This window comes from Myotis yumanensis, unplaced genomic scaffold (genome assembly GCF_028538775.1).
Source record: "Myotis yumanensis isolate MYYU_CA2020_CCGP unplaced genomic scaffold, mMyoYum1.0.hap1 SCAF_4, whole genome shotgun sequence".
Classification (NCBI taxonomy): Eukaryota; Metazoa; Chordata; class Mammalia; order Chiroptera; family Vespertilionidae; genus Myotis; species Myotis yumanensis.
The window spans coordinates 65729720-65754272 of record NW_027223755.1 but is presented as its reverse complement, the minus strand read 5'-3'; the positions used below and the strand labels follow the sequence as shown (position 1 = coordinate 65754272).

Below are 24553 nucleotides of genomic sequence, written 5' to 3'. Positions count from 1 at the left end.
CATTGTTAGAGAAGTTTATTTGTAAAATAAAAACCATGAGCTGTTTCCTCAAGAGAGAAATTAAGGAATGTGTCTGATGTTCACTTTAGTGTTTGTTTTTAACAAAGCCCTAAAGAGTGACCTAATCCCATAGGAGGAAGTAGGTATAGTAAGTCTGGTGCTCTTCCCCCCTCCCTCAAATAGAAATCTTTTTCCTTCCTTTGGTTATAAAAAATAGTACATGCTCATTGCAAAGACAGTAAAAAAAAACAACAACACTAAAATTCTGTAATTCCAATACTCAGAAATAGCTTTAGCAATTTTTGGACACCGTTCTTAATCTGTAAACATACACAAACTTTTTGTTTACACAAAATTAGTAATCTCCTTTTTACACTCAACACTATATCTTAGACATTTTCCCCTGTCAATATCCTTTTTAAAGGCTTCAAACATTTCAGTGTATGGATATACCAAAAATGTATTTAAACAGTTCATGTTGCCCTTAAAAATGAATGAACACATGCCTCTGTAATCTTATAGTTTGAGTTGAAATTCATTTTTTTTTAATATCACTCTTTCCTCTTTGAAATCCATTTGTTGTCTATAAAATGTAGAATGTAAACTAGTTTATCTCAAAGATAGCTTCCAACTCCACATCCTATGAGTTCTAATTCTGCTCTGAATTTTTAGAGCTGAGAGCTGCTCCTATACTGTTGTCAACCATCTTCTGCATATCCGGCCGTGTCTCTGTTTCTTCCTCTAACACCTATTTCATAGGGCTATTGTGAGAGTTAAATTAAATAATTATAAAGCTCCTTACCCCTCCCTTCTTTAACTTTCCCATTTTGGCTGGACTGCAAATGATTTAAGGGTATAGAGTGCATCCTATAATTTCTTGAATTCTTTATGTTGTCTAAGTTGATACATCCTCCTGACACAAAAGTTGAAATATGATTCAATATATGTACAAGGCAGTAGGATGTATTATTGAAGCATCATCTGTGTCACCTCACCTGGACAAGAAAGTATATAAGTAAATAGCATTCAGGAACCCCCAGTTTTAAGCTCTTGTCTACTTTTTGAGTCTCAGGTTCCTCAACTATAAACTGAATGAGTGAGACTGTCTTCAGTGTTCTTTCTTGTTCTGACTAGTTTATGATGTTATGACATGTAGACATTTTTAAAAATAAACATTGTGTTTTAAGTTAAAGCAATAATTAAATGCTTCAGTAATATAAGCAGTTCTATTTAAAAATCTCTTCACCTTAATAAGACTGGTCTTTTCCTATCTTTCATTGCCTTGGTTTTCTACAATGTTGTGATCAACGTGTGTGTTCAATTTTGAGTTTGTTTCTATTTTCACTGTTACCACATAATGTTCCAGGTGTATTAACGTAGAAAGTTTTGAATTCATATTGTTGGTAAGTAAAGGAGCTAACCTTTTTTATTTATTTTTTCTCCTCGAAGCACTGTACTTGAATTGTTAGGGTAGCTTTTCTGTTTTTGAATCTGGATCTTGACTAATTTCTTAAAAATAATGATAGAATAGAATTTAAACTATTGGCTGGTTTCATGAAATGTTTAGCAGTTTATGTGTGGATATGTGTGTTTACTTACTCATGACTGCTTTAGTTCCCAAAATTAAGGCCTTAAGTGAAATATAACTGTACATCCCCTCTGCCCAGGATAAATGTACGAGAAATAAAATTTTATCACACTAATAACTTTAAAAACCCTCTTAGATATAAATAGATAAACCACACTCAGATAAAGCACAGAAGAGAAAACTCATATTCACCCATGATGTGCCTCAGTTATTAAAAGTACACGAGAACTGTGTTACTATGAGAGAATTTTTGATATATCCCTGGCAGCAGGAACCCCCTGGGAGTGGGAATTACTCGGGTTCCCAGTCGTGGGCAGTGTCTCCTGGGGCCTGGGTGGAGGCTGAGCAGGGTGGAGACCAGGTGACAGCTGGTACTGGTTTCTCTGGCGACCAAAACACTGGAACAAATAGACTTGTCCTGAGCTCCACATTGCTTCCTGTCTTTAGTTGTGCTCTTGTGTCTAGTGACACAGTGGATACATTTGCCTGTATTTCTCAGTTGGTGGTGGAGAGCAGGCTGTGGAAGTATGTTTGAAAATGTTTCATTGAGATCCTACTACAGGATATACTTGCTTTTATATTGCCTTTCAGAATTAAAGCCATAGAGAGTCCCAACAAAGAAGATGATACCCAGTGGCTGACCTACTGGGTAGTGTACGGTGTGTTCAGCATTGCCGAATTCTTCTCTGACCTCTTCCTGTCCTGGTTCCCCTTCTACTACATGCTAAAGGTATGTGGACAGTTCCCAACACTGCTCTGTCTCCTTCCATATATGGACTTGATTTGCCCCCTACCCCTAAAGAAACTCCATCTCAGGACCTATAAACAAGAATAGGAACAAATAAGTGCTTGAATGTTAGACATCTGTGGCTCTGCCTCAGATCCTATGAACAGGAAGACGAGATTCAACACGTCTAATATTTTTTTGCATACTGTCTTGGAAACAGCTATAGCAATTGTGTGTTTAAGATGAAGGCGATAGTAAAACATGGAAATACTATGACCTATCACAAACACTGCTGCTCGCCAAGATCCTATCTGCATGCAGTGTTGTCTACATTTAATGTGAAAGCATTGCAAATTTTCATAGGCCATAGATTAGTCCCAGTGGTGAGCATATTCCAGGGAGGAGTCGTTATTTGTGGAAGAAGAAATACTTTATTCTTATGTAGCTTTGGAAAAAGAAGATGGAAAATGGGCTCTCTGCGGAAATCATTTTAAGAACATTGGAGAGAAAAAAAAAAGAACGTTGGCGGGTACCCTAGTTGGGGTCAGCCCTGACAGCGCCTGTGTTGGGCTGAGGATCCCCAGCATGTGGGGAAAGAAGTGGAAGTTGAAACTCCTTCCCATGGGACCTGTATCCACTCCAGATTTGCACCAGAGGTGAATGGGAAAGAAAGAGCTCATGCGTTTTAATAGCTAGAGTGGTTCTTTCTCCCTAACTGGGACAGGCTGTCTTCAGTTGATCCTCAAGTGTCTTCCATGGCGGAAGCCCTGCTTCCTGTCAGTTGGGTAGGATGTAAGTAGACTGGTTCTCAGCCAGGCTTCCCACATGAGAGGGCGTGGGCCAGCCCCTTTGAAGTCTGGGCTCTCCTCTTTCCCTTCAGACCCCTAAGCACTTGTTTTAATAAAAGCTGCACATCACACAGTTTAAAGATTCAAATAGTTCTGTCAGAGAGTTGAAGAACAGCAGTTCTGCCTCCTCTGCCCCCTGTATTGCTTCTTCAAAAGCAACCATGTCCCTTCATTTATGGCAGATTATCTTGCCATTTAACTCTGTCTCTAAATAATCTTTTTAAAAAATGTATATTTTTATTGATTTCAGAGAGGAAGGGAGAGGGAGAGAGAGATAGAAACATCAATAATTAGAGAGAATCATTGGTCGGCTGCCTTCTACACATCCCCCACTGGAGATTGAGCCCGCAACCCGGGCATATGCCTCACTGGGAATTGAACCATTACTTTCTGGTTCATGGGTCGATGCTCAACCACTGAGTTACACTAGTCAGGCTAAATAATACTCTTGTGTAGCCCCCTTTTAACTTTTCTATTTTTCACATTAGCTCTTGAGTCACACTGGAAGATAAGGATCTGGCTCCCTTTCCTCCCTTGTCCCCCACACATGCAGCCTCTCTTGTCCCCATCTTCCTCAGGCATCTGAATCATAATTTTGGGTAGGTAAACATTCACCCTCACTTTATTATGATTTTGTAAATACTATTTAGGGCCATCTAGAGTATAGAAGGGTTTAAAAACAAATGTAAAATTCCCTTTTTCCCCTGATTATGAAAAGAGCATATGTTCATTTCTTTATTCAGCAGGTATTTATTTAGAACCTCTATGTGCCAGAATCTGTTCTAGGTTTGGGGGAAACTTTGGTGAATAAAACAAAAGTATCTGCCGTCACACTGCTTATAGTCGTATGTGTGTGTAGAGGGAGCATGTTTTAGATGAGGCACAAAAAAGCATTTGAAACCCTACCACTGTTAACATCTTAGGGTAGTCTTCCTATTTATTTTAATGTGCAAATATATTGGTCTATGACATAAATACACAGAGAACTGTGCATATTATTGTCGTAACCATATATATATTGCTGAGGCATATATGATATACAGTTCTATATCTCACTTTTTTCAGTTAATACAATACTCTGAGTATTTTCTCATGTTATTCAATATTCTTTGTCATAGCTGACTCTCCATTATAGACAATAATTTACCTGATCCCCAATGGAAAGACATTAGATTTGCTTTGCCATTATAACTAATGCTGCAATGAATGCCTGCATCTCATCTTTACTGTCATTAAAATCATTTTCCAGATTAATTTTTAAAACAAGGTTGAATAAACTGTCAAGTTTAAGTCTGATCCAGACTGTCACCTGAACTGTTTCGCCCATTGACAGAGAGCATAATGTTTGTCTTGTCAACTTTGTAGGAGGCAAAAAGGATGGAGAAATCTTCCCCTCTGCATGTTGTCTTCGAGCTTTTGTTTGTGCACTCTGAGCAGTCCGTTATAACCCAGCGCATCACTATTCCTGTGGCCACCTTGCAAAGGCTTCCTGAGATATAGATACCTGATGAAATGATTGCAGTATATCAGGAGGCCAGTGTTGAAATATGTATTTTTCTGACAGTAGCTCTCAGTTTTGACCAGGCTAGTCCCAAACTGTGCATATTAAGCATATCCCTACCTTGGAATTAAAACTCTTCTAGGGAAAAATTGGATGGTGACATTAGAATCACAGACAGAATGATCTGTCCTATTGTAATTTGTAATGAAGGGATCCTGTGTGTCGGTGCTAATAGTGCCAAGAGTCCTGTTAAGAAAGCACGGACTCTTTGAACCACAGGTAAGAGTGGGCTGGTGTTTGCACTTGGGAGTATCAGGAGCCCGCACTCAGGACAGCTTGACTAAAAGGATGGCAAAGCCGTGTAGCTCAGGATATCGTGGGCTGTGGCATAGTTACACAGATTAAGAGAAGGGAGTTAGTTACAAAAGCTGGTGGCTGAATATCACCTTGAGAATTGAACAGTAATTAACTTTATTTTTAATACAAGGAAGTTATTTTACTTGAGAGCTGGAAAATGCTAAGGATGTAGGTAGAGAGTAGTAATTATTTTTCTGTCTCTAGAGCGTGCTGAAAAGAACTAAATTAACAGTCCGGAGTATAGCCCATAAAGTAATCACGTTGGAGAGGTGCAGACATATAGACACTTGGCTCCGGCCCTGTCTGGTAGTCTGGCCTTAATTCATCCAGAAAAGGGATAAAGCAGCTTTTCTGGACTGCTGAAGGGTTGATATCTACATAGGTAAATAATATTTCAGAGATTTTCAACAACAGTATGAACTATAGGACTTGGCGATGCTACTACTATCCTATATACTTTCCTCAAGTACATTAATTTGGGACTTTCCTAAAATCCTGCAGAGAAAATTAACTCAGAGAGGTTGATTTTCCTAAAGTCATAAAGTAGATATCAACTCTCCTGCTTCTTAATCCAGTGAGGTATTTCCACTTCACATTGATCCCCAGGGTTATAATATGGGCACTGTATCTACATCAGTAACCCATTCCTGAAAATCAGATAGTCTATGTAGGAAGACCAGCCAGGAGACTATTTCTTACAATTTTAAATGGTAAGAATTAAAATTTATTAATGTCAATGTAAACTCCATACCAATTTTCTAAATATTAACAAAACACAGCAAAGCACCCCTATACAAGTAACAAATATCATACTAGGATGTTAGATGCTAAAAACAACACTCTCCAAATACAGATGCTCCTCTACTTTTGATGGGGTCACGTCCCGATAAACCCATTTCAAGTGGGAAATACTGTAAGTTGAAATGCATTTAATACACCTAACCTACTGAACATCATAGCTGAGCCTATGTTCTACTGAATGAGTGTTGTGTTCTTGCACCATCATAAAGTAGAAAAATCATTAAGTCAAATCAGTAAATCAGGGACAGACCATCTGTAGTTAATCTAATTGGTAAGAAACTATTCCTTTTTGTGCAGTAGTACATGGTACATCCCATTGGATATCTGCATACTCTTCAAAATGCCTACATGGAATTCTGATGTTCTGTTGAGAATATAACTTTCCCTCCACCCTCCACTTCATTTTGTTTAAATTGTTGCATTGTGTCTTGGATATGTATGCATTACCTATATAAGCAACCAATGGACAACACTGTACGAATGGATATTTAAAACAAAGGGTCTTCCACCGAGAAATGTTAAATAGAGAGATGGTCCAGCCTGATCACCCCTAACCACCTCTGCCTGCCGACCTGATCTCCCCTAACCACCTCTGCCTGCTGACCTGATCAGCCCCAACTGCCTTCCTGCCAACCTAGTCACCCCCAACTGCCCCCCCCCCCCCCGCCAGCCTGGTTGCTCCTAACTGCCCTCCCCCCCGCCCCGCCAGCATGGTCACACCTTACTGCCAGCATGGTCACACCTTACTGCCCTCTCTGCTGGCCTGGTCACCCCCAACTGCCCCCCTGCTGGCCTGATTGCCCCCAACTACCCCCCCGTGCTGGCCTGGTGGCCCCCACCTACCTGCCCCTGCCAGCCTGGTCACCCCTCACTGCCCCCCTCTGCCAGCCTGGTCGCCCCTAACTGTCCCCTCTCCTTAGCCTGGTTGCCCCTCACTTCCCCCCTCTGCTGGCCTGGTCTCCTCTCACTGCCCCCCCCCCTGCTGGCCTGGTCACCCCCAACTTCCCCCCCATGCTGGCTTGGTTGCCCCTCACGGCCCCCCCATGCTGGCTTAGTTGCCCCTCACTACCCCCCTCTGCCGGCCTGGTCGCCCCTAACTGTCCGTCCCCCCTGCTAGCCTGGTTGCCTCTCACTTCCCCTCTCTGCCAGCCTGGTCCCCCCCCCTCGCTGCCCCCCCTGCTGGCCTGGTTGCTCCATGCAGCCTGGTGTTCAGTCGTTTGGTCGTCCCTCACTAACCCCCCTGCTGGCTTGATCGCCCCTAACTGCCCTCCCCTGCTGGCTTGATCTCACCCCCAACGGCCCTCCCCATCGGCCCGATCTCATCCCTAACTGCTCTCCCCTGCGGCCTCATCACCCCTAACTGCCCTTCTCTGCTGGCCTGATCTCACCCCCAACTGCCCTCCCCTGCCAATTTGGTTCTGATTGGTTGGTTTCTATGCCAGTCAACGTCAAAAGCTCCACCTCCTAGGCGGCTCCTTGCACTTCACCCAGATTTGGTTCTGATTGGTTGGTTTCTATGCCAGTCAGCGTCAAAAGCTCCACCTCCTAGATAGCCATTGGCTCCTCGCACTTCACCCAGATTTGGTTCTGTTTGGTAGATTTCTATGCCAGTCAGCATCTCCGGGTCTATCTCCGGGCCTGATCAGGGAGGTGGGGCTGATCAGCAGAGAAACAGGCGTGGTTAACGGCTGGAGAGAAAGAGAGAGGCAACAGCTGATCAACAGCTGCTATGGAGGCTGCAGATCAGACCCTGCCTCTCTCTCCGGTCCTGATCCGCAGCCCCCTTGGCAGTCAGTGCTGGGTCGCCACGGCAACCCAGCACTGACCGCAGGACTGACTTCTGGTGTTTGGTTGAGACTTTGGTCTGTCGTTACAGACCCTGGGTTTTTATATATTAGGATATTCTTTGGTTTGGAATAACAAGGACTAAGGCTAAAGAGTTAAGTTTGTGGCCTGAGAAGTTGAGGGGTAAGTACATTAAGGAGAAGATGTAAAAAATACAAATCTGCAATCTCAGGAAATGAGTTCTGTTCTTTATAGTCACCTATGCTGGGGGTTAGACTCTTAAATGAAAAGAGCCCAGTATGTATGCAGTTCATTAAACTTTCTAAGGGAATGAGCATATCACTGGATAGTTCCGTTTTTGCTTATTATCTTACAAAGGAATAAACTGCTTGGTTAACTTGAAGTACTGAGTTGTTATTTATCATTTGAATACACAGTGAAATTATTTTGGATATAAATTTAGTTGGACAGTTCTTGTTTTTTAAGTTTTTAGGGCAGAAATATTGTCAATTTCCTTTTTTTATCTTAATGGCAAAGTGAGCCATAAAGAGTTAGGAATAATATCTACATTCAGGATAAAAGAAGAGAAACACTTGACTGTAAAGATTGCTTGAAGGCTAAAATCTACTAAAAACAGATTCCACTCTGGGAAGTTTTAAACAATGGCGAGGGTATTTTTCCTATAACAGGATTAATAAATGTGACAAACTTACCAACATAAGCCTACAGGTCTTTCCACATGTGTTTTTAAAATTGATTTTGAAGAATTATAATTAATAAAAGCTTTTGTAACTAAAAAATGGTCCATGTTAGGAAGGAAGTGAAGCTGTTGGACTTGATGTGTTTGACCTTTCTTTTTCAGTCTCAGCTTTTCCTCACTAGCCCATTATCTGTCACATTTTTCCATCTAAGAAAAGCCCACTTGTAGCTTGCAGAAAACTCTGGAAATGCTATTGGAGAAAATAGCAGAGGCGGTGCCATCCCCGGCGTAGCAGAGGGCAGTGTGTTGTCAGGTGCCCGCTCCCCTCCTGTTACCATGCTGACTCTCATTCTGTGCAGTGCGGCTTCCTGTTGTGGTGCATGGCCCCGAGCCCTTCCAACGGGGCGGAACTGCTCTACAAGCGCATCATCCGTCCTATCTTCCTAAAGCACGAGTCCCAAGTAGACAATGTGGTGAGCGACTTGAAGGACAAAGCCAAAGAGACGGCAGATGCCATCGCTAAAGAAGGTAAGACTCGGGGACAGTGTGATGCAGAATGTGAGAGGGGAGGTGGTATACTGGGCTCAAGCAATAACCTTCATGGCCTTCTTGTCCTGTTAGCTTTCCCCAGCCAAATACCAAGAGAATGACCTAGAGCAGTGATTCTCAATCTTGGCTGCACATTAGAATCACCTCTGGAAATCTTTTTAAAATCCTGATTTCTGGGCCTCATCCTCCGGAAATTCTGTTTCTTTGTTATGGAGTGGGGCCACAACATTAGTAACAAAGAAACAGAATTTCCGGAGGATGAAGCCCAGAAATCAGGATTTTTAAAAGATTCCCAGGTGATTCTAATGTGCAGCCAAGGTTGAGAACCACTGATCTAGAGGGATTTCTCTACCAAGACTTTGCCTGTTGTCCTTTACTTCTCCCAAGATTCTTCCTCCATGCCACGTTTAATACACCATTTAGTCAGCATATCAGAACAAATGACTTTTGTGGTGGGCACAGATTTCAGAGAATCATATGTATTTATATTCAAGTACATCTCTTTAATTCATTTTAGGTGGAACTGCTTAATATGCTGTTCAAATCGCTTTTGCTACAGGTCCCAGAGAATGCCCTCTCTCAGCTCTCTGATTCATTCGTTCAATAGATACTTATTGAGGTGTTTAATATGTGCCAAGCATGTTCATAGCCCTGGGGATGAACTAGTGAACCATATCATACTCCTTGAATTCATGAAGATTTATAACCTTATTGAGAGAGAGAATTAAATTTAAAACTAAATTATATGGTATAGTTAATAGGTGATAAAAAGAAAAATGTAGCAGATAAAAAGACAGGGGGTGCCAGGGGCTGAAGGAAAGGTTGCAGTTTTAAAGAGAGTGACTTAGGAAATCTTCACCAATAAGGCTATAGTGAATCAGACATGGAAGTGGTAAAGGAAAGAACCATGGAGAAGAATGCTCTAGACCAGGGGTGGGCAAACTTTTTGACTCGAGGGCCACAATGGGTTCTTCAACTGGACCGGAGGGCCGGAACAAAAGCATGGATGGAGTGTTTGTGTGAACTAATATAAATTCAAAGTAAACATCATTACATAAAAGGGTACGGTCTTTTTTTTTTTTTAGTTTTATTCATTTCAAACAGGCCGAATCCGGCCCGCGGGCCGTAGTTTGCCCACGGCTGCTCTAGACAGAAGGAACAACACATGCAAAAGCCTGGAGGTGTGAACAGGTAATCTCTACCTAGGAGGAGAGTAGGAGACAGTTCAGAGAGGTTAAAGAGTGAGGATGGCAGAGGACAGATCATGTAATGCTTGGTAGGCTATTGTACAGGCTTTGGCTTTTCCTCTGGGTGAGATGGGGTGCGGTTGGAGGATTTTGAACAGAAGAGCAACACGATCCATCCTGTGCTTGAACAGGGTCATTTTGGCCACTATGTTAAGATTAGACTGAAGGGAGACGGAAGAGATCAGGAGACCAGTTAAAAGGTCATTGTGGTAATCTGGCTGGAGATGATGCTGGTGGCTTGGTTCATAATGGTAGCAGTAGGAAGTAAGTCCTTGGATTCTTGATAGATTTTTTTTTTAAAATATGTTTTATTGATTTTTTACAGAGAGGAAGGGAGAGAGATAGAGAGTTAGAAACATCGATGAGAGAGAAACATCGATCAGCTGCCTCCTGCACACCTCCTACTGGGGATGTGCCTACAACCCAGGTACATGCCCTTGACCGGAATCGAACCTGGGACCTTTCAGTCCGCAGGCCGACGCTCTATCCACTGAGCCAAACCGGTTCTGGCTCTTGATAGATTTTGAATGTAGAACCAATAGGACTTGCTTACAGAGTATGAGAGAGGAGTCAAGGATGAGGCCAAGCTTTTTAGCCCGAACACATGGTGGAAAGATATAATTGCCATTGAGCTGGGGAAGACTGGGTGTGATAAGTTGACGGGGGAAATAAGGAATTCAGTTCTGGACATGACTTTGAGACATCTGTTAAGTACCTACATGGAGTAGTCAAATAGCAAGTTGGATATAGACATCAAGAGTTCAGGAGACATGTCTGGGCTCAGGATATGAATTTGGGTGTCACCAGCACATAGACAACGTAGTAAGCATGAGACTGAATGAGATCACTAAGGGGGTGAATGTGGTTAGAAAAAGAGGCCCCCAATGTTTAGAGATTGAGAAGATGAGAAGCAACCAGCCAAGCAGACTGATAAGGAGTGGCCAGTTGAGGTAGCAAGAAAACCACGAGACATATCATTGGAGCCAAGTGAAGAAACTGTTTCAAAGCGGAGGAAGTGATCCATAGTGTCACATGCTGCGGACAGGTCAAGTCAGATAAGGACTGAAAACCGAGCATGGGACTTAGCAATGAGGAAGGCACTGTGATCTTGACAAAACAGATTTATGTGGTGGTGGGAGCAATATCCAGATTGGAATGGATTTGAGAGAAATGGGAGGAAAAGCATGAGAGAATGTACACAGCTGTTTTGAGAAATTGCCTGCAAAGGAACAGAAGAATTGGGATATAACTGGAAAAAGGAACTGTCCTAAGAATCCCCCCCCCCCCCCCTTTTTCCTTAAAGGTAAAAGAAACAAAGTATGTTTGAAAATTAATGGGCATGATCCCGTAAAGAGCAAGAGGATGACAGAGTGAGAGGTGGTCTGTCCTTGACTAGACCAGAGGGCATAGGATTTAGTGTACAAACAGAGGGCTTGGTCGTAGGAGCAGGGACAGTTGATAATAACAGGAGGGAAATCAGGGTTTATGGGTGAAATGCTGGTAGGTGAGGTGGGAGCTTATGGAAGTAATTTTTTGATGGCTTCAAATTTCTCAGTAAAATAGGAAGGAAAGGTCAAGTGAAAGAGGATAGAGAAGGAAGGAATGGAAAGAGAAGTATGAAATAGTTGTCTAGGGCCAGGGCCAGCAAACTTTTCCTATGAAAGGCCAGATATTTTCATTTTTGCCGGCCATCAGGCTTGTGTTGCCGGTACTCACCTCTCCCATTGTGTACTGTGAAAGCTGCTGGGGATGGCACGTTAACCCGTGAGTGTGGCTCTAATTTGCAGGCCGCTCTGAGACAGTGGGAGGAGTGCATCACATGATTGCCAGGCAGTTTTAAAGGTTCACTTAAGATTTGTGTCTATGGATTTAAAGTGAGACTGGTGTGACTGTGTTTTTCTCCAGTCACATTCAGAATAGGTGGAGAGTTGTGTCCTGGTTAATTTTGTTAAGAACTATGAAGTGAGAGTGGGACTAAGGACTGGCTAGTATTTGATGATGGAATTTAAGTTGGGTGAGCAGCTAAGTGAGGAACAGAGGCAAACACCAATGAATGAGAAAACCAGGTGGTGGAGGAAGAACTGACTCAGCAGAGTAGAAGGAGTAAGCTACAATGGTAGGAGGAGATAGTGCCATGGTGTGCTTGACATTGAGATTATAGAAGAACTGAATTTATTGGTAGTGACAAAGATATTGAGTGAGTGCCTGCGGTAGGCAGAGTAGGTAAGTAGGTAGGAGGTAAAGGTTATTGGAGGGGAGGAACTAAGAGGTAAGGATAGTGGAAGGATCATGTATATCTATAAGGATATTGAAATCACTAATTCAAATAGTAATGATATTAGAGAATGATAACTGAAGCAAAATTCTTAAATAAGGCAGCATAGCCCAAGGGTCAGAGGTGACTGGAAAAAGAAATGCTAGTGGAAGATAAACTCCCATGGCATGAGCTTCTGAATGTGGCCATGAAGAACCCACGATCACACTTTGGTACTAGGGTCATGGAAGAAAAAAACAAAAACAGCCACCATATGAGAAAGTGGCATCCTCAGAGGACAACATATTTCTGTAAAAGCAAGGAGGTCAGGGAAATATTTGGAGAAATGGATGAGAACAGAGATTTGCTGTTGATGGGTCTTAAGTTCCAGAGGGAACAGTAAGGGTTTGAAGAAATTGGAGAAAAGTGGGCAGTGGACATGGAAGTAGGGAATGTTGTTGTTCGAGCTCTATAATTAGAAAGTGGGAGAGGAGGGCCACCTGACCACTGAGGAGGAAGATCCCACCCAGACAGCTCTCCAGCGGCACTGATGCCCCAGCACTGTGTCCTCATTCCTCCCTCAGAGAGCTCTCCTCTGAACCCCTGTGTCTGTACTAGAGCGCCAGTCTACTTGTTTCGTTTTCCTACAACCTTAAGTGTAACGTGTAACTTTCACATGCTCCCACTTTGGAATCACCAGTTGCTTTTTAGGAACCTTCTTTCCTGTTCCTCCTTATCCTCAGTCTAGCCATCAGCCTCTGGTGATGTCATTTCTGTCTAGTTAGCCCACATTTCTTAGCCTCTTGGTTCTCTTAGAGAGCAGTACTCTAAAATCCAATTTTAGTCCAATTTTACTGTGGTATGATACATTCCTAAACAGGGGAGTGAGAATGAAAATGAGGAGGAACTTACATGCTGTTACATATTAGACTTTTCTCAAAGCTTCTGGAGAATCCAGAAGTAAATTTTTGCAAAGGGCTAGTTAAGACAGAGGCTACAATTTGTTAACTTTGTTCAGCAATTTTAACTGAATGAAGGGAGAGCAGCTGCCAGGTGGTGAACAAGGAGGGACTTGGCTCTGATCACTGGACTCGGGCCCCATCAACAACAGCTGCAGCTGTGGAATCTCAGGAGGCCCTGGAGGCTTCCAGAAATGTCCCCCTCCTCCATCTCACACACCACACTAATTCTCACAGCACATTCCAAGTTACTGGTAGTTAGGAAGGCTTAGTCTCCCACAGATGGACAACTATATATATACTAGAGGCCCGATGCACGAAATTCATGCAAGGGGCTCAGCCCTCACAGCCCGGCTTCGTCCGGAAGGTCATCTGGAAGGTCATTTGGCTGTTCGGTCTCATTAGTATGTTATACTTTTATTTTTGGAGATATTAATCCTCACCAGAGGATATGTTTTTATTGATTTTAGGGAGAGGGAGAAGGAGAGAGAGAATCATCAATGTGAGAGAGAAACATCGATCACTTGTCTCCTGTACGCACCCTGATCAGGGGATCAAGCCTATGACCTTTTGGTGTACAGGATGATACTCCAACCAATTGAGCCACTCTGGCCAGGGCACAATTATTTTCTTAATGAATGTATTTTCTTGCCTCCAACTCAAAAGACTGTAGCACGCTCTTCCCATCATAGGAAGAAATGTTGGCACTGTGAGAGAATATAAATGTGTATAAATAGGCCATCATGTCTGGGTTCTGGGAATGATGACTTTCTCTGATTTCTGTCACTACAGAATAGGTGGATGACCTATTTGTCATCTCATTGAGACATAGTGACATTGTACAGGTGAGCACCCATACACAAACGAGAATTTTTTGATTGTACAGAGAACACCATACGCCCAGGGAATCTCTGCAGCTTGTAATGCTTACAGGACAATGGGCTTAGGTGACACTTCACTACCAGGGGGCCAGGCTAGATGCTCTTCAAGAACTTTGCTCAAGTGCTCAGAATTTGTGCCGTGAAGTAGTTTCTTGTCCATTTCCTGGAAACTTATTTTAGCCCTGGCCACAAACCTCAGTGTGTTCTCATCTGAACATGAGTCATCCCAGTTGTTACCCAGTAGCTATGTTACACACAGAGCCTGCATTGCAAAGAGCTTTGACACAATGTCCTTTCCTCCTGACAGCCAAGAAAGCTGCCGTGAATTTACTGGGTGATGAAAAGAAGAGCACCTAAACCACCCACAGGATGAAACCCTCCTGCCCTCCGCACCTTCCTGTTTGGAGCTTGATGTTGTGTTGGGGACTGTGGTATAATCATTTTAATGTTGCCTTGGAAACATTTTTGATATGTTAAAAAATGGAATGTGTGTAAGTATTTTTTTGCTTTTACTGTCTAAATACATAGGGAGCATTTTAATTTAAATGTAATGCAATGGGCAGTATCTAAAACTTTGGAAACTATATTTTGCCTCTGGATAGGGAATGTGTTACCATCCTGCAGGAAACATAAACTTAAAATTATATATCCCACGGGCTTTGTACTTCAATGGGCTCTCTCTGCATGCATTTTCTCTGTACTCTTTAAGGTTCTACTTCATGTAATGTACAATTTTGTATTAAATGTTTTGAATGTAGTTGTGCATATGTATATGTAGGGAAATGTGCTGACTGTAACGTGCGTGATGCTCATGAGCACCTGCCAAAAGCTGGAGGTTCTGTTGTGCTGGTGTGATCTGCTGAAGGGATTTAAGCGATAAATGAGGTTGAATGCAGGTTGGCCTGTTGTTTTCCTAATGCAGCAGCAGAATACTGGAACAGCTTTGTAAAGCAGTCACTGTGCTGCTCAATGGGGAAATAAATGTACACACATCAGTGATCTGCAGCTCCCACTTCCCTATAGAACCAGTAATACTGTCTTGTGGCCTGTTGATAATCTGCTGCTAAGCTTTAGATTTGTCTGTTTTTGAGATGCTAAAATGGAAATCATCCCTGGTTTCACCTTCAGTGCTGACATGTTGGTATAGACTTGCTTCTTTCCGAGTCTTTTTTTTTTAACCATCTGAAAGAGCCCCTAGAGACTTGCCCGCCTCTGATTACATATATGTTCTTTTTTATACCGTTAGCTAGCAGTACATGCTAATGATGACACAGGCTCTAAGAGCAGTTCTGGGAAACAGAAAGGAAGTTTGGTATAACCTGTAGTCTAGTTGGCAGTGGTTAAGTCTAACTGCCTTCACCTTCTTTCTCGGGCCTTTAAAGTCAAACACATGAGGCCTCCCTAGTCTGCAAGTCAGAGTCATTTGTAATATGTTTAAATGCCTTCATCTTTATGCTTTGTTTTAACACATTGCATATAACTACATAGTTTAAGTATAGAACAAAAAGTTGAAATCAGTGTCTCCATAGTTTGATCAGCCAAGTAGCTTACAGAGACTATGGCAGCTTGTCTGGGCTAGAGAAACTGAGCTCTGCACCAGCCATACTGCAAGGATCTTCTGGGTCAGACTAAACTGACTGAAGAGTATAACCAAACTACCAGGGTGAAATATCCAGCCTGTAAAATGTTTTTTTCAGGCAAATAAAGATAGTTCTCATTTCAATAACAATTAGATAAGGTCATAATGATCTCTCATGATGTAAAAAATATTAAAGATATCAAAAATAAGAGACAGTATCACCCAAACATTATGGATTAGGGCATTTATTTTTTTCTGGGGAAAATTAAATCATAAGGCATCTTGTTACATTTACCTTAAAAAACTTAGAAAGCAAACAACTACTATTTGGAGAAAATCAAGCCTTAGATTTAATATTTAAATCTCTTTCCCTATAAAAAAAAGTATGTCTTTCTTGGTGCAAAAGAATGAAAATTAGCAACTTCTAGCTTACAGACATACAGATTATTAGTATATATATTTTCAGGCAAAATGGGAGGCATAAAAGTTACTATTGCTTAAAGCTACTTACAGGCTAATGTCAGTTTAAAAACTATAATAAGAGAAAACATTCTGAATGCAAATTTTTGTCTTGATAACTTTCTCCCACAGTGTATTATGGAAGAAATTTGTTACTGTTTTTCGTAGTGAAAGACAGGAGGAGTTTTGAGTTGAACAATTCTGTTTCAGCTTTGATTTCCCAAGTAAAGTACTGCCATGCTAGAGTATTTGAAAAACTAATTGAGCCTGTGTCTAGCTAGAAGACAAGCATTTATTTGTACATGAGTGGTATTTTGGGGGATTATAAAGTTATAGAATCCCTACAGCAATTCTTTCTCTACTTGAAAGGTTTCAGATCAACAATTACTGCTACTCTGGAGAGTCTGCCCACAGCCTGAAGAAAATGAGCATAGCCTTTCACTACGTTACTGCCTGTCCTGAAGATGTGATCTATTGAATGGATATGGATGTAAATAAAATGCCATTGTCTCACTGAACTGTTACATTTCATTTTATTTTGTAGGGCCTTAAAAAAAAATCTAGACTAATTTATGCAAAACCTGAATACTGATAAATGAACCCTAAACACTGCTGTTTATTAATCCTATTCCTTATCTGCCTGTGCTTTTCCCCTGGTGATTACTACTCGTCAGTTAGACTTTCCCTAAAGAAAACATACCAACCAAAAAAGGTTTCTATCAATAATTCGTACTAGATTTAAAAGAAATCTAAACCACTGCTTTCTACTCACCTATTGCATTACACACATCTCATGACATGTTGGTGTATTGTACATACTTTGATGAAGTAAACACTTCTATGTGCCTCCAAATTATTCTGTACTTTGCTACTTAGAACTTGAGGATTTTTAAAAAAATACCTCCTGCTGGAGGGTGTGTTAGCTTTGTCTCCTACATCTGCCTTTACATGTCTGTGTGTCTGCAGACAATCTGTATGTGTTTAGAACAGCCGTGGGCAAACTACGGCCCGCGGGCTGGATCCGGCCCGTTTGAAATGAATAAAACTAAAAAAAAAAAAAAAAAAAGACCGTACCCTTTTATGTAATGATGTTTACTTTGAATTTATATTAGTTCACACAAACACTCCATCCATGCTTTTGTTCCGGCCCTCCGGTCCAGTTGAAGAACCCATTGTGGCCCTCGAGTCAAAAAGTTTGCCCACCCCTGGTTTAGAATAACATACGATTCAGATCCTTAGCCATCAAATATTATAGTTCTATACAGTATGGCAGTAAAGTAAATATATTTGAGAATGACCTTAACTAAAAGTTTTCCTGGCTGCTTACCACAATATTCTTATAACATCTCTATATAACACACACTTCAGAAATTAAGAGTGATAAGGAGGTTCTTTGGTTAGACAGTGGTTCTCAGACTTCAGTGTGCACCAGAATTGGGGGGCCGGTTGTTAAAACACAGGTAGCTGGCCCCACCCCCAAAGTGTCTAACTCAGTAGGTCTGGGGCAGGGCTGAACAGTTTAAATTTTCAACAAGTTCCCAGGTGGTGATGGTCCAGGAACCACATTTTAAGATAAAACCACACTGTTAGGTAAATGTTATTTTTACACTTAGCTTTACAGAGGTTTTCAGACCTGGCTGCACATTACAATCAAGGAGTTTTCTAAAAATACTGGTATGAGATTCCATTATCAGAAACCGACAGTCTCAGGTGCCAGTATGCTTCCAAAAGTCTTCAGGTGATTCTAATATGTAGCCAGAGAAAGCAAAGCAGGGGTGGAGGGGAGTGGACCTCTGGGATTGGATAAAAAGTAAAATGATAGACACACACACGCCTCTTTTATATAGAAAGGTACAGGATAACAATGAGGGAATTTGTGGTCTCTGTCCAGGTGCCCTGGTGCATTGGTTGTGCCCTGAGGCATCTGGAAAAAGGGAAGTTACAAGTTACCCTGACATTCCAATGTTATATTATTATAGACAACAAACAGGCTTAGTTGAGGTAAAGATTGACTTTTGCCAGGGAAAAATCTAGCCTAGGACATGACTACCTGCCATAAACTGCTTTTGGTTAAAAAGTTTTAATTTCAGACCATCCTTATGGTAACTAGGTCTCTAGAGTTTACAAGGCGACCACGCAGGCCTTCCCTGAGCCAGCATGTGGCCCCTTTTGTCTACACTGCTGAGACATTACCACACATATATTGGCTTAAAACAACTCGAATGCATTAGCTTACTGTTCTGGAAGTCAGACATCCAAAATGGCTTGGCAGGACTGCATTCCTTCTGGGCACTGGAGAATCAATCCCTTTACTTGCTTTTTTCACCTTCAAGACTGCCTGCGTTTCTCGGCTGAGTGCTTGTGATAACATTGGGCCCACCTGGACAGCCCAGGATACAGGCTTACCTTGTTTTATTGCGCTTCACAGGTCTGTTTTTTACAAAATGAAGGCAAGACCCTCCACCAGCAAAAAGATTACAACTCGCTTTATTGTGATACTTGCTTTATTATGAAGGTCCAGAACTGAACCCACAGTATCTCTGAAATATGCCTATACTCTCTCCAGCTCCTTAATTACATCTGCAAAGTCTCCTTTGCTATGTGAAGTAACATAATCACAGGCTTTTGGGGGGAGGGGCTTTATGCTGCCTACCCTACCTAGTCTCTCTCTGGATACAGAAATTTCATTATGAAGTCACACCCAATATAAAAATAAATGTAAAGAGAAATCTTAATGTTGGGAGGGAACTAAAATAAGGAGGGTTAGTGAAAAACTAACCCTTATCTTCTCCACACAGTAAGAGGATCTTTGAAACACAGGCAGAGCTGAGGGACAGAAGTTGAGTAAAAAACAGGATTCGGTGACTAAAAACTGAGAACCATTTCCCCACCCACCTCCTCCCACTCGGCTCCCAGGAAGGAGCTCAGTAGACTCCTCTCTGGGAAAGCGGATCAGCTTAAGAGAAAAACACGTGAGTCAGAGAAAAACACCTTTAGTGAAACTCAGTACGCCAGCTCTTGTGTGCTCAACTTCCAATCAGCTTCTTGATCTTTCACTCTGAAAAAAATCCCACCAGTCTAAAGCAAGCCACTTAACACGACAGGGATCAAAATAAAAGCAGAAGAAAAAAGTTAGAAAAGAATGTAAATCATACTCTGAGAAATAAGAGATTATATCCATGAAAAACAGAATGCTAAAAAAAAAAGGGAAACAGATGACAAGAGCCTAGACCAGTGATGGCGAACCTATGACACGTGTCAGAGGTGACACGCGAACTCATTTTTTTGGTTGATTTTTCTTTGTTAAATGGCATTTAAATATATAAAATAAATATCAAAAATATAAGTCTGTTTTACTATGGTTGCAAATATCAAAAAATTTCTATATGTGACACGGCATCAGAGTTAAGTTAGGGTTTTTCAAAATGCTGACACGCCGAGCTCAAAAGGTTCGCCATCACTGGCCCAGACAAGTTAAAAACACAAGAAAAGTGAAAAAAAATTCAATAGAAAGGTTGAAAGATAAAGCTGAAGAATTCTAGGAAATAGAACATATAGGCAAAGAAATGAAAATGAGAAAAAGATAAGAAAATGAGGACTAGTCCATCATGTCCAATATTCAAATCAGAGGTGTCCAACGAAGATCAGAAAGGGAAGAAAAATCATCAATGAAATTTTCAAGAAAATTTCCCAGAACTTGAGAACACAAGTCTTCAGATTGAAAGAGCCCATTTAGTACCCGGCTTGATGGGCAAAAAGACCCACCCCACAGGAAGCACACTATTTCCGAACACTGAGATGTTGCAGGTTTCAACAGGCTAATGTGGTTACAAGAGACCATGAACTAGAACGGCTTGGATTTCTCTTCAACTATAACAGAAGTCAGAAGACCATGAAATAATGCCCTTGAACTTCTGAAATAAGATGATTTCCAAGGCTAATTTTATACCCAGCCCAACAGTGGGAGGGTAGAATGACACTTTCAGACATGCATTTTCCCCAGGAAGATCTAAGGTGAGTTAGACAATACAAGTAACCTAAGAAAGAGGAATACACAGGATGCACTAATACAGGAAATCCCAAACTGCAAAGCAATGGAGTCACACTCCGGTGATGGTGAAGGGAACCCAGAGTGAAGCTGTGCACTAGGTCTCAGGTGACCAGCAGAGTAGAGCCCGGTAAAAGGGTCCAGAAGAGATTTCTTTACGAAGATGAAATCAAGCCCTAGCCAGTTTGGCTCAGTGGACAGAGTGTCGGCCTGTGGACTGAAGGGTCCCGGGTTCAATTCTGGTCAAGGGCACATGCCCAGGTTGTGGGCTCAATCCCCAGTAGGGGGTGTGCAGAAGGCAATCAATGATTGTCTCTCATCATTGATGTTTCAATCTCTCTCTCAAATCAATAAAAATATACAGTGGGGCCTTGACTTAAGAGTTTAATTCGTTCCATCATGGAGCTCGTAACTCAAATTACTCGTATGTCAAATCAAAAAGTGAACGAGTGAGACACGTGATGCTGGGCTGATGTTGTGGTGTTCACTGTGACGTTCACTGTGCCAACTAGTGGTGGGGTATCTGAAGCTGGCTCGTAACCCGAATTTTAGCTAGCAACTCAAAGCAAAAAATCGGTCGAGAGACGGCTCGTATCTTGAAAAACTCGTTAGTCGGGACACTCGTAAGTCAAGGCCCCACTGTATTTAAAAAATAAATGATAAAAAAAAATGAAAATAATAAACTACCTGATTTGAACAAACTTTCTGAAATGAATAAATTAGCTCAGTGGTCGGCAAACTCATTAGTCAACAGAGCCAAATATCAACAGTACAACGATTGAAATTTCTTTTGAGAGCCAAATTTTTTAAACTTAAACTATATACATAGGTACATTGTTATTAACTTAATTAGAGTACTCCTAAGGCTTAGGAAGAGCCACACTCAAGGGGCCAAAGAGCCGCATGTGGCTCGCGAGCTGCATTTGCCGATCACGGAACCAGCTGTTTTGAACAAACTTTTTGAAAGGACATTTTGACACTAATAATTTGTGGTTGTTAGTGATAATTCTGAAAATCAAGCAAATAAACAATAAAAAGAATAGCTCCAAGAAAAACATAAGCCCAGAAAACAAAAATACCCATAGCATCCGTGTTTCTTAAACATAATGTGTGCTAGGTATCTAAATATAAACATACAGTAGCTTAGTGTATGTGTGTGTGGGGATAGTGATAAAAGGTAGGCACTAGCTTTCTATATCTAAATTTTCATATTTCTATATAGTAAATTTAAAAATGTCATTTTTTAAAAAACCAAAATCTTAAATGTGTACAAGAACTACTTGGAGATCTTATTAAAATGTATTTGAATTTCAGGCTGGAGCCAGAGTCCACATTTTCACAAGCTCCCAGGGGAGGCCAGTGTTGCTGATACACGGCTCAGCTACAAATGGAATATATGGTAATAATGTAAGCTGTGAATAGTGATTAAAATTATGAAATATACTAGAGGCCTGTCGCACGAAAAGATTCGTGCAATAGGCCTTCCCTTCCCCTGGCTGCTGGCACCGGTTTTCCTCCGGCACCCGGGACCCAGGCCTTAGCTCCGCCGCTTCACGCCTATGTATGCAAATTAACCGCCATCTTTGTTGGCGGCTAATTTGCATATCTTGCTGATTAGCCCATGGGAGGCATAGCGAAGGTATGGTCAATTACCATGTTTATCTATTATTAGATAGGATTGGTAATTGATAGAAGGTGGGATAGGAAGCAGACATGCATGTGATGGGGGTAAAGGAAGAAAATCTAAATCCTAAGATGGAAGTTAATATCTAAAATTGAAACTATTAAAACTAGCTAGCTCTTTAAATTATGTACAGGTATAATATTGATAACAAAGTCTTTAAAAGTAGGCAAAGAATGTGAACATAATTCATTGAAATAAATATAAGTAGTATTTCAACATATGAATAAATGCACAATCTTGCTCATTAGAGAAGATTCCATTTTTCTCTTGATTGGCAAAGAAAAGTTCAATTATGCATTCATTGCAATATGAAGAAAGAGCAATACAGTGGGGCCTTGACTTACGAGTGTCCCGACTAACGAGTTTTTCAAGATCTGAGCCGATTTTTTGCTTTGAGTTGCGAGCTAAAATTCGGGTTACGAGCCAGCTTCAGATACCCCACCACTAGTTGGCACAGTGAACGTCACAGTGAACACAACATCAGCCCAGCATCACGTGTCTCACTCGTTCACTTTTTGATTTGACATACGAGTAATTTGAGTTACGAGCTCCATGATGGAACGAATTAAACTCGTAAGTCAAGGCCCCACTGTACAATGTTACAGCAATAGTTCTGAGACCTTTCTGACAATACTTCTTGCCAAACAATTTTAAACTCATCTTTTAAAAAAAATATATTTTGATTGATTTCAGAGAGGGAGAAATAGTAACATCAATGATGAGAATTTTTGATTGGCTGCCTCCTGCACACTCCCTACTGGGGATGGAGCCCACAACCTGGGCATGTGCCCTTGACTGGAATCAAACCTGGGACCCTTCAGTCCACAGGCTGACACTCTAACCACTGAGCAAAACCGGCTAGGGCTCCAGTCATCTTTCTGTGGCAAACCTTTTGTTAACTGCCCCGATATCCATTCTCAACTACTTTCTTCTTGGCTACCTCTATCAGAACTGAAAAAACCATATATCCACTTTCCCAGCCTGCCTTCCAGCTGGATGGACATGTGCCACAGGTCTCAACCATGAGAATACACACCTAGGTTATATAGTATAGTCTATTGTTCCTAGGCTACAAACCTGTACAGTATATTATTGTACAGAACACTGTAGGTGAGCATAACACAATGGTGAAATATTTGTGTATCTAAGCACACCTAAACATAGAAAAAGGTGCCGGGAGCCGGTCCATCCTTGCTGCTTGACACAGTTGCTGCAGAGAAGAAACATCTGCACAGCATATGTTTCAAGGGACCTGGCATATATGGGATACTGTTCTTAATATGTTTGCTCCCCTTCTTGGCGCTATGTGTTTTAACCAAGGTCACCTCTCCCCGAGAAAGGTTGTTTCCCCAGGTGGGGATTTTTCCCTGAGGTTAGGGAGGGGATACAACCCCTTAATTAAGTGCCAGGCGGGTAGTTAAGCTACATAATCTTTACTCCCTGGAATGGAGATAAGAAACGCCCTAACCTTTGTAATAGAAATTGACAGGATTAAAATCGACTGGTATAAATACAGATGTAACAAGACAATAAACATCAGATCCTAACCAGAACCTAGCCAGAGAACATGGCAAAAGATCCTGGACAGAACCTGGCTACAGAACTTCACTGGAGAACCTAGACAGAACATGGCAAAAGAACCTGGATAGAACCTGGCTAAAGAACCTGGTGACTGAACCTGGCTGGAGAACCTAGCAAGAGAACATGGCACCAGAACTTGGTTGGAGATCCTGACCAGAACTTGGCTGGAGTTCCTGGCTAGAGATCCTGGCTAGGCTGCTGATCAACTGAATGCTCCCTCCGTGTCATTCATTCTTCGCCAACTCCATCCACACCTTTGGGGATCCCTGGACCTGCTGGGGCAGGACCCCAGCAAAAAGGCATAGTAAAAATATGGTATAAAAGCTTAAAAAGGGTACACCTGTATAGGGCACTTACCATGAATGGAGCTTGTAGGATTGAAAGTTGCTCTGGTGAGCTATAAGTGTGAGTGAATATGAAGGTCTAGGACAGGACTATATACTACTGTAGATTTTAAAAACACTATGCCCTTAGGCTACACTAAATGTATAAAACATGAGATGAACAAAATTAAGTACAAGACAAATGATGTAATCAAGAGAAACAGTAAGCACAAGATGTGAGGCTGCTGATGGTATAACATGGCAAATGGTTTTATAGCAAACTTTTTTTCTAAGTAGAAAGAGTACATTCTAAAATAGTAATAAAGTTTAGTATAGTAAATACATAAACCAGTAACAGTCATTTATTATTATCAAGTATTATGTACTGTAAATAATTGTATGTGCAATACTTTTATGTGACTGGCAGTGCAAGTTTGTTTACATCAGCATCAACATAAACACAAGTAACGCATGTTGTGCTCCGAATTTACAACGGCTACGATGTTACTAGGGGATAGGAATTTTTCAGCTCCATTATAATCTTATGGGATCACAACTGTATATGTGGCCATCACTGACTGAAACTGTTATGCAGCGCATGACCAATAGCCCTTCTAGGAGCATAGGGAGTCAGAGAAGGCAGTTGCCCAAGAGACTCTCAGTGGACAAAAACATATGGCTA

General features: G+C 41.5%; 1 protein-coding gene across 1 annotated transcript in view; it reads left to right on the top strand.

The window, feature by feature from the left end:
* The window catches only part of REEP5 (receptor accessory protein 5), a 31032-nt gene extending 14279 nt beyond the window's left edge, over positions 1-16753 (top strand). Inside the window, exons 3-5 of the mRNA XM_070412472.1 lie at positions 2180-2318; positions 8667-8835; positions 14505-16753. Coding sequence (XP_070268573.1) covers positions 2180-2318; positions 8667-8835; positions 14505-14554 — 358 coding nt within the window. The 3' untranslated portion in view covers positions 14555-16753. The remainder of the gene's footprint in view (positions 1-2179; positions 2319-8666; positions 8836-14504) is intronic.
* Positions 16754-24553: the final 7800 nt, after the last annotated feature.